The 10933-nt window shown below is 39.3% G+C and overlaps 1 protein-coding gene across 1 annotated transcript; it reads right to left on the bottom strand.

Moving 5' to 3' along the window:
- Positions 1–2285: 2285 nt before the first annotated feature.
- Positions 2286–8524, bottom strand: LOC146481461 (extracellular calcium-sensing receptor-like). The gene is made up of 2 exons (XM_085108247.1): positions 8302–8524; positions 2286–6342 (listed from the first exon to the last, which is right to left on the bottom strand). Exon 2 carries the CDS (start codon positions 6274–6276, stop codon positions 3679–3681), a length of 2598 nt encoding a protein of 865 aa, XP_084964373.1. The 5' UTR covers positions 6277–6342; positions 8302–8524; the 3' UTR covers positions 2286–3678.
- Between the last annotated feature and the right edge of the window lie 2409 nt (positions 8525–10933).

Genomic DNA, 10933 nt, shown 5'->3' with positions numbered 1-10933 from the left:
GTTTTATCCTAGTCCGTCGAATTTCTTCAAAATAGCGCGCGCCATTTTGGGAGTGATTATTTTTCAAGATTTGCAAGCATCATCCCTTCAAAATAACCTCGCGTTCGATTTACAGACTGGTCTGTCTGGCTGGCCAGTAATGACAAATGGAAAGATATGAACGATGGTACTTTTTATCGATTTTATTATTTGTAAATACGCAATTCAGCCTTCGGGATGCAATGTATTGATCATTAAACTATCTATCTAACACAGTTTGGAGCAGTTCCATAACATTTACTACTGGAAGTTTCTGTAATTGTTTGCGAAATCGGGTTTTAATCCAAATATATACTGGCAGCAGTTTCATATAATAGATAAATAAATTCAAAATAAATTCCAAATTAGAACTCTCACAAACTCTGGTGCTTACCGTTGTTTAGCTTAGTGCATCAGACGTACGTGTCTCTCTCTTTCGACTGTTTCGATGAAGGAAATCCACCTCGCCCTTTAGCTCTTAATAAGCGGATTCATCATATATCAAGTATTCAGATACGTGAAATCTGGTTTCCTGAAAGTTTACATTACACAACAAATCCGGAGATAATTGAATGCGTGGCAAGGCGATTAAAATGCTAAAGAAATGTTCAGATTATAAAAGAAAGTGTCCACAATTAATGCTCTGCGCTAAATACATTGACACATATAAAGTGATCTATTTTATTTTTATTTTTTACCAGCAGATAAGAAGAATCTGGAAACCACATTGGCTTGAGAAGTGATTATCGAAAACAAAAACAAGAAAAAGAAAAAGAAAATGCTTACCTTACACCTTCTTCAATTCTTGAAATAATCAAAATCTTGTAAATTTGTAACAATCCTGTATTTCTATCAATATAGCTTGTGAATCCTTTTTTGTTCTGTATATTCACTTATTTGTTTACTGCTTATTTAAGTTATATTTTAGTTGCTGCTGTTGCTTTGTAAACTTTGTTAATAATGTCATGTTGTAAACACCAAAATTTATTTGCATTTAGTTTCAGATACAGTCATACCTACCCGCCTCGACTAGCTTTAGCTATTTGCGGGTAGGTATATACCTAGCTTGTAACTCTCTGTTTTTTAATAAAGTGTTGTTGTTGTTACACACCAATTAGTTTTGGAACGTTGTGTTGATACTCAGTCTCGTACTCATACTTAAACTGAAGGTGCTGCTTATCTTTTCAAATTTTCATACGGAAAAGAAGCAAATCGAGCCGAGTATCAGGCTTTATAGACTTCCTAAAAGTCCATTGCAACATTTCTTTCCCATATGTCAGGACCTCGATTAGGCCTCAAAGGTCAAGCCTGCCAGTCAAGAGAGAAACGCTTTGCTTGTGCACGCAAAGGTGACGATTGAAACATCGAACCTCACGTGACATTTTTTAAATGCGTCAAAAGTGCTTATAGTGTTGCAATCACTACCCGAAGACCAATGCCAGTTACTCAGATTCAACAGCTTTTTCTTCTTTTAAGCGTAACGTTCGTTCGCAGTGATGAGCTGCGATTTCTTGTCTTAGGTGACTGGGGTGGAATGGAAATCTCTCCATACACAACTGGCACTGACAGAGCCGTGAACGGGAGCATTAGCGAGACCGCTTGACGACCACTCACTTTAAAGGGGCAGTGCCACCTATTTTTTGTGTCGCTTTGAACAGCCAAGTATTTCAATCGACGGAATCGCCAAAATAATGGTTCAGTTTTGTTAATAATAACCCTACTAGAGCACAAAAACTAGCTATAATCATGTTTTGCTGCTCATGGCTACGTTGGAAATGGACGGCAACTTGAAAAAGTGGCCAATTTTTTCAAGCTCATCTTGTGTATTGTAGAGAAGTCGCTAAAAACCTGATCATGGTTTGTTCATCCTCGTTGAAACCCGTTAGTATTTTCTTCCTGGAACTCTGACAGCAATTTCATTTTAGAAAAAAGTCTTTTGTCAAATATTTGAGCAGTTTTGAGCAAATTACAGCAAAATCGCCTTGACAGTGTCCCTTTATTAAAGGTATTCGAAAACGTCGTCATAGATATTGACCGAGCTGATTTAGACGTCGGGGTCACGTCAGGCGGGCGCGGGTAAGCGAATCATTCTATAGGGATGGCCCAGGCAGTTGTGAGGAAGAAGGAGAGCACTTAGAAATTAGTGGTGGCAAACAAAGGCTTATTTAAGGAGCATCTGGAAAACGCGAATGCTGAATACTGCGAAGAGTGGATAGCCACGAGGAGCGAAAATAGCAAAGAATAGTCGCGAATCGCGAAAGATACATGGGTTAGTGTTTTTCGTAATTTTATGAAGATTGTGAAAACAGGACTTTGCGTTCACAAACGGAAATACGGACGGACGGGGAAACTCTTCAAAATCACTTGGGTAAAGGCGTTTTTGCTGGGGAACACTCGCTGGCTGCGAGAAAGACCGAAATCTCTTACGGAAAGCGAATATCTCTCAGACAGTAAAACCACACAGAACTTGGCTCCAACGTAGGGTTTAATACCAAGGTTATAACCGAGGACGTAATCAAGGATGTAACCAAGGAAAATCTTACAAAGCACTCGTATTAAAGCCTAAGCTAGTGAAGCGATTCGACTTACATCATTTTTCCAATGAGTAAGATTACAGAATACAACAGTCATTTCTGAAAGTTTATTGGACGAAACCTAAGCTTACTCTGAAACATTAATTACTTTCAAAAGTTACACAGGTGAATAACAGTTTCTAGCAGGTCGACTTACAGCTTGGACACCTATTACAGTTATGATCCTATAGAAACACTTTACGCCTAAATGAATACAACAGGTTATGTTTACGGTTTATTGAACTTGTAACTTAGGAACTTAATATTTGCTACGTTGGTTTTTATATTTTTATCAGCAAAGCAAATTATAGCAAAGATCCTAAAATCCCCTCATCACAAAATAGCCCTCTATAGGGTTTAAATTAGTTTAAAACAATTCCCTTTAATCGATTTTTTTAAAGAGTAAAAGTAGGAAACTCTACACTAAGTTGAGTATGATAAATGATTTCACTATTCCCAGTTGATCTCTTTCACTTCCAATAGTGATAAACATTTAGATTTAATATCTGACGAGGGACAACGAACTAATTTGTCTTCATCATCACTATACCTTCAAACGAAATCGTGGTTTCTTGACTGTGTGACCGGTGAGAATCACCGGCGGCAGTGCACTCAGTCAAAGCCTACTCAATCGTTAAATCCGGCTGCCTATAGTATTTTCAGTATGATCACTAAAATTGCCAAACTTGGTCTTTCAGTGATAAGCTTCATACGGGAACTGGCTTTTTTTAGTCACGTTTGAAAGACTTATTTGACACTGTACAAGAGAAATAACAATTTTTTAGATTAGAACATCGACGGTTTAAACAGTATCACTGGAAATATTATTCGTGTGTAACATCAGGTTATTCGCCGTCACCTGGATGAAGAAATGAAGGGACAAGGGATAACACAAGGGTAGCTACTAAACTTGCACTCTGAAAATTATACTTCCCTGTTCGTACTAACTGCTTGAACCGCCTTCTCTCTTACATTCATAAAGGGTGACTTACTTGACTTATTTTCTTGACACAAAGGGGGGAAATGAGTACCTTTGTATAAAGGAATATCTCGTGTATGAGATACTTATCTCTCGCAGATTTAGCCGTTAAGCTTGACAGTTGAGACTGGTTTCATTTGTATTAGTTGGTCGCACCATCCTCTTAAAGACTTTTGTGGACATGTTGACATTTGTAAATTGCCCGATTTCAGCTTTCATGGACTCATTTGTGTTCTGCTCTGGGTGAAACAAGATCACAAAGATCTTTGGCGCAAAAACGCACAGAAGCAGGCCATATGCAGTGACCAGGGAAGTGATGCAGGCCACTATGGTTGTGTAAAATCCCTCCAGGGACGAATCCATTGGAAAATAGATTGCCCACGAGATCAGTAGCACGTACATGGCTAGACCAATGTATCTTGTCTCGTTAAAATTTTCGGGGAGTCGCCTGGCTTTGAAGGCATAGACAGCGCACAAAAGAGAAAGGAATATGAAATACGTGAACATGACCGCTCTAAGCACCTTCCCCATGGTTGTTCTGAATGGCCAACAGGTATCAAATACGTGTGTTTGTGGATGTATCTCCTGGTGCTGGTATGGAGGATCTAAAGCAAGCCACAGCACTGTGAGAATGACTTCAACGATGTTGAGTGCGAGGACGACGAGAAACTGGCGTTTGCGGTCTACGACGTAGCGCTTGAACCAGTTTGGGATGATGTCAGTTTGAAATGCGCGAACCAGGCGGTTTGTCTTGAGGAAGAGGATGGACACGCAAGCTGTGTTGGTGAAATACCTCCAGGGATAAAGGATGCAGCAAAGAGTTGTTGTGGGTTTAGCAATATGGAGCATCGTGAGTACGAAACACAATGCAATTGCAAACATTAAGAGAAAGCTGAGCTCGCGATTGGAAGCCTTTACCAGTGGGGTGTTCTGGCCCTTCATGAAAACAGCAAAGGTTAGGCACGTTCCAAACAAACCAATTGCCGTTAGAATCGAAAACAGCACGGCAGTGGTGTCTTTCCATTGGATGTTGATGACTGGTAAAGGTAGACATGTTGTGCCATCTTCATTGGACATATGTCGCTCTGGACACTTGGTGCAGTTGCGAGAACTGTACTGTGTGCTTATACTGCCCACAGGACAACTGATGCACTCCCAACAACACGACACCTCGGCAGTTTGCTTAGTTCCAGGCGGACAACTTTTCCTGCATGTAGACGTTGGAGGCTTGTTCTTTCCATCGGTCCATTTGATTAGTGTGCTGTTGATTTTGAGTGTGGCATGTCGTCCTCCTCTCCAGATGCCCACCTTCACGTTTTTGCAATTCTCTCCCCTTTTCTGAAAGTTCACGATGTCGTAGGTCGAAGAAAGAGGATCCCCGTTTTCAGTAAACTGTATCTGCCCTGTGATCCCTGGAAAGCTGACGTTTCTGAGGTAGAAGAGTATATCTTCCGGTTTGATATTGAAAAATGATTTTGGACATTTTCCTTTCTGCAGCAAGCCTCGAGGCTCTTTGCATTTGAATAGGGAATCAAGCGCATGCGCAAGGGCATACACAGCGTCCGTAAGGTAAGGAATAAACGCATGGTGTAGCTTGCTCAAGCCTTGGTCGTCCATTTTGGCCTGATCATCGCACGTATCTTTTGAGCAGTTAAGGTGATTTATCCAAAACTCGTTCCACCATGGATTGGCGCTTGCTCGGGTGTCTTTTAGTGTGAGACCTTTGAGATGCTTCTCGAATGACTTATCTGCAAATATATGAGGCCTTATTCCTAATGCTCCGTTGAGGATCGCAGAGCTCTCTCCCCACACATGCGGATTGACAAATGCAATACCTCCGCTGACGAGAAATGTTCGTTTTAAGCCTTGCGCATTCGCTTCTTTTAGAAACCGTTTCGTGGGTTCATAAGTGCTCCAAAGGACGACAACTTTAATGTTATTAGCCTCTCTGAGCTTCCTCACGATTGCTTTTATTTTCCCCTTGTACCCAGACCGTGTGAAGTACTCTGAAAAAGCAATACAGAACGTCTTCCGATCATACGCTTCGCGTTCCAAAGCACGCAAACCGTAGTGTCCGTATGAATGATCAACGGCCACCGCCGCGATGTACTTCCATCGATAGTGCTCTATAATGTTCACCATGGCTTTAGCTTGCTCACCATCGGGTGATATGGTGCGAAAGAATGTGCTATGGTAAGGTGAGCTCAGCTCTTCGCTAGTTGCAGAATGACTTATCATGGGAATGCCATCCACTTGAAGTAAACTCGAAACTAGTACGCTGCTGCTTGAATCTGCGCAACCAATAACCGCAGATATGGGGGAAGTCAGATTCATTTTATGACTTTTTAATTCTGCAGCCTCATCTTTTAGCTCTACGGTCAGTTCGTTGAGGTAATTGGTCTTGACAAAGTTGGTCGCTGTTTTCATGGCTAGTACTGGTGAATCGCAGTAATCTCGAATGTCAAAACCCAGTGTCACATTTGGTAGCAAGTTCGGGTTATTGTTTATTTTCTCGATTGCAAAAGTGATGGCCTCTAAGCTTCCAAGGCCAAAGGTGTATATTTCGCCGCAGTGGTCCTCTGCGTCTTTAATGTGAAGTTTCTGGAGAACGCCAAGAGTGACATTCCCTTTTTGGTAGAATCGTTTCGGTTGACAAAAAACCAGTGAAAAGTGAAGTAATGGCAACAGTAGATGAATGTGGTACATTCTCGTACGGATGTAGAAAGTGATCGAAGGCCAGATACTGTTATGTATTAACTCATCGTGTCACACCTGCAAAAGTTAATAAACGAGCTGAAGTTAATCTTACAATGCTTTAAAACCATTTTCATGGTTCTTCAAAGTGGTCATTACGAATGCCCTTAACCCTCATAATGTTCCGAAATTTCTACATTTTGCGTGATAATCATGTGAACCCGTGAAAAAAAAAAAGACATTTGTATGCCCTTTGAAATACCCTTCATAACTAGTAGCTCAAAGTAACGTTTTCTGTAAAGGCCTATATTTTGCCTAACAACTTTTACGGCAGACTGTCAAGGAAGAAATTACCTATTTTTCTTGTTACGGCATCGCGCGCTTTGCCGCGAAAAAGCCGGACTTTTGGGGTGCTGGCCACTGAATGAAAACAAGAGGTAATGTAGAGTTTTAAATATAACTCTCATGCATTTTTTTTTTTTAAGCTTCCATCGCAATACATTCAAAATTAAAAAAGAACGAATGAAGAAAAATGATGAAGAAAGAAAATCGGTTAAAAACACTCAGAAGGAGCCTGGGAAAGGCATCCGATCGTGTACATGAGGTATGTTTTCCTCAGTTCCGTAAATGATCTTTTCTCATATTCCGTATAATGTGTAGTTGCATGTTTGTTTTGACTAAACGGTTTTTAGATTTCAAATTTCATGGAGGTCATCAAATTTCCGACCAAGAATCTCCAAGTGATGTTGTCGTGTATTATTATGAATTATAGCTAACAAATATTTCCAGCCAGAAAGCAAACAGCTTGATGACTTTGAAAGTCGAAAGATGTATATTTCAGTGGTAACTATATCTGACATTCTAGACATTTGACATGACTGTTAGCCCAAGATCTATACAAGCTTGTAAAGCTTTCTGTAAAGCCCTCATCACATTATGTCATCAAATTTAATTAATACCGTTTGTCTATCTATATATCCAGTTTGTAAATAATTACTTACAGTGATGGAAGTTGAAGGCTGGTTGACTTTGAAAAAATATTCCAAGTTAACTTCTCAGTTTAATACCTATCCGAATCTAGAGTGAGTCTAAAATGTTTTCCATCGGCAGAGATTGCGACGTTAACCGGGGACAGTTTTTTCAAAGCCAACCAGTCTTCAACTTATTATCAATTATTTACAAAAAGTATATCGATAGAACAAGAATAGGAGAAATAATGTGACAAGGGATATAAGCTACCGTAAAACGTAAAGGATAGTCGTACTGTATTTTAAGAATCTGACTGGAAGTAGTGCTACCAGAACGCCGTTTTTCATACAATAACCGTCCGCCTTTCAATGTATCTAGCTATTGCTTTCGAGTCAGAAATATTGTTTAAGCTAAAGCATGTAAAAAGACAACGGGGATTCTTGGTTAAAAATTTAATGACCCCCAAAAAGGCTTGAATAGTTTAAAAGGTCCGGGAGAAACACATTCAACATTGTGTGTGAATACTGGAAAAAGAAATATCTCATGTACATGATCGGTTGACCTTCGCAGTGAAATTAAAAATTACAAAGGACCTGACAAATATTCACTATTTAATCCATAGATCTGTGGGTACAAAAATATTAATTGTAAGGAAGTCATAAAATGGCCAGCTGCTCCCAGTTGGCTTAACCGCCAAGTTCCTAGTCTCCGCAAAATATGTTCATTGCTCTATCACCATAAACAAGGCCCATATTCAACATTTAAGTATCCGAACGAAAACTAAAAACACAATTTCAGTTGAACTGACTGAAATATGCATCAAAAGTTCGCATCAGTGCATGTTTTTTGAGAAGGATTTTTTTTTAAGTTCCTTTAGTCTTCTTATGACTTAATGATCCGTTCAAGAAAAACCCGGTCGAAAAGCAAGTTAACTGGTCGATGAAAACGTTAAATCAATGCCAACAGAATATTTAAAATTTCAGAATCTTTTCGTTAATTCTTGAATTAAAATAGTGAAACTGCAAAAATGACAAAAAAATAATTGTCAATGGGTAAACGTAAACTTACCTTAAAGAAAATAGCATGGAAATAGTTCTTGACAAAAGAACGGTTACAAATCGAGACCAAACCGCCCTAAAAGTTTCACCAGAAGCGATTGCTCAAAAGACTATTTAGATGGGTAAACATACGTGCCTTGAATTGTATTAGCCCCTTGACAGTATGCCACGCAAACGGATCTTTGTCAATCAACAATAAAATATACTGACAAGCTGCGAACAGGGTACTTAAATGGCGCACAGTTGGTGGTTATATAAAACCAATTCGCAGGAAAACTAAGCTAGTAATCACTAGATCCACCTGCTGGCGCCTTAACATTAATGATACCGAATTGCCTGTTCCAAACGCCTGAAACTTACATGCAAACTTTATTTCACACTGTGTATCAACAGTTAACTATACACAAAAATAAATTACAAAAATCTAATCCAGAAAATTTTACAGGAAATTGATTTTAAAAAAATTCTTTACATCAATGAATACTGTGTATCGAATTTTATGAAATTGTTTTGGGCCCGGGAACCTGCTGACCGCAGATCGGGGGCAAGCTGTTTCAAAGTATCTGGTTTTCATATTAAAGTTGGTGCTAGACAGTGGAATAGTGTGTTTGTTCACGGAGTCTCTCGGAGACTAATGACACTAGTTGTTCCTTGTCAGTTTTGGTCCATCTTAATTCTTATTTCAAGTTTGTTTAGTGAATCGTTTGTTGGTTTTGTTGATGCTGGCGGCTTTCTACTCAAGTCACGAGTGATTGGTCGTCAGCCAATAAGCTTCTCACCGTTTTGCCTCAAAAGTATATCTATTCAACCTTGTTCCCAGGGCTTTTCTTTTGTAAAATAGGGACGAGGTCGTATACCTATCAACACTCTGACTGAAGGCGAAGGTGCTTGTAATGATGTGAAAAATTATTTTCCAAACTGTTCTCTACAAACTATTTCATCTGTATTTATCCGCAATTTGGGTTATCATAGTTACAGTAAAGGCCTATACTCCGATTTCATCTATATCCTTTTTCACTCCAAATGATCTGAATTTTTCTTTCAATTTATGTATAGGAAATATTTGCTTGCAAATAGGATTTTTATGTCTCTTCTTCCAAGTGAGTAGTTTTCAGTTCCCTGGGGGTCTGGGACTTGGGGTGGCAGGTATTCACACTTCAGCCGATACCCTTTAGGAGTCTTATGCTGGCCATGTGACCAGGCATCCACGTGAGTGTTACTTCAGTTCATCTTGACGGTGGTTAAAGACACGCTTTTTCATCCCCCCTCCTCCCCTTGTCCCAGCCACTCCCCTTTTATTTCTTAGCGGTTTGTATTATAGTTATGGCGTTTTCAGTGCCCTCACCTTTACTGGGCCAAACTTTGTATCAAGGATTTTATTGAAAATATTTTAAAGTAAAGGCAACTATGGGATTTTACCCATAGCCATTTACTCCAGTCGTTGAATGTGGTTTTTTTGCCCAGTAAACATAGCTCAGGTAAGGCAGCATTTGGGGGTTGTGCCAATTATTTGTAAGGGAGGAAAGGCATAAAGGTATATGCATATCTCAGTGATCTGTTTCCATATGGGTTCGTGGACTCCTTCATACGGATTATCCGTATGGCTTATAATTTTTTTCTTTTTCATTTATCATAGTTTCACGTTCTCCTCATATAATGCATACCCTCTGATATTATCCTGTCGTCAAAGGAAAACAGACGATCGATCGGGGGGTGGGTACGGCTACACGTAGGCTAGTGAAATGGTCGCTGTGTGTTTTGACTTAGTGTCTCGTGTGATCGAAGTTTCCAATAAAACTTCCGTTGCAGCTGTTTCAATTTTAGCATTTGAGATTAGCCTGAGATTAAAGGCTTTTCTTAATTGGCAAGATAAGGCCTCAATAGTCATGCTTTTGGGTTGTAACACAACCGCATAATTTTTCTCAAATATATTCCTTTCATTTTTTATTGAAGTCGAGGAAAATTGTTATTCGTTTTTGCGGCAATTTGTGCTATAAACTCATATCCGAGACACTTAGTCATCGATTTTCACCAAACGTTCTTGAGATGTGTACAAAAAGCTACTGGAAACAACAGGTTTTGGCACAAAGAAACCGCCTCTTGAAAAACTCAGACAAAAAAACTTATGTAAACATTGAGGTAGCATAAAACTCCCCTTCTCCTTATACACCCAAGGTTCATCAACAATAAACCCGTTCTTTTACACGTGGAGGCTCGAAGAAAACAACTTTCAGTAATTCAAGGACAAACTGACATTCAAGATTTAACGATATAATTTGTTACTTCAAACTGGTTGGCAGTAAAGCTACAGCCCTTAATATTCCTTAAACCTAACTCTCATATAAACGTCAATGTTAAAATTCTCTTTGATATTTAGTGCTCCCAAAAAGGGAAGCCGTCGGCAATCATGTCGGAATCAAGCATTGTAAAAACAAGGTTGGTCAGTTATAGCTTTCTTCTGTTGGCAGCGATTGTGAATTGAACAACTTTAGGTGTGCCGGTAACGATAAGAACATCACTGAATAATACACATCACTTGAACGTTTGCAACTATTTGTTTATAGTTTGGTTTCGTTTAGTAAAAGCTTACCTTAGGAAAATTATCTTAGCAGTGGTGGTTCTTGATTGACTCAGAACGGCGC

This window comes from Pavona decussata, unplaced genomic scaffold (assembly GCF_977016875.1).
Source record: "Pavona decussata unplaced genomic scaffold, jaPavDecu1.1 SCAFFOLD_49, whole genome shotgun sequence".
NCBI classification, from domain to species: Eukaryota; Metazoa; Cnidaria; class Anthozoa; order Scleractinia; family Agariciidae; genus Pavona; species Pavona decussata.
Note: the sequence above shows the minus strand (reverse complement) of the source record. Positions and strands in the feature narration are given on the sequence as shown.

What these genes read in the sequence shown, in the direction of transcription:
- LOC146481461 (XM_085108247.1), bottom strand. Translation starts at nt 6,276, where the DNA reads ATGTACCACATTCATCTACTGTTGCCATTACTTCACTTTTCACTGGTT.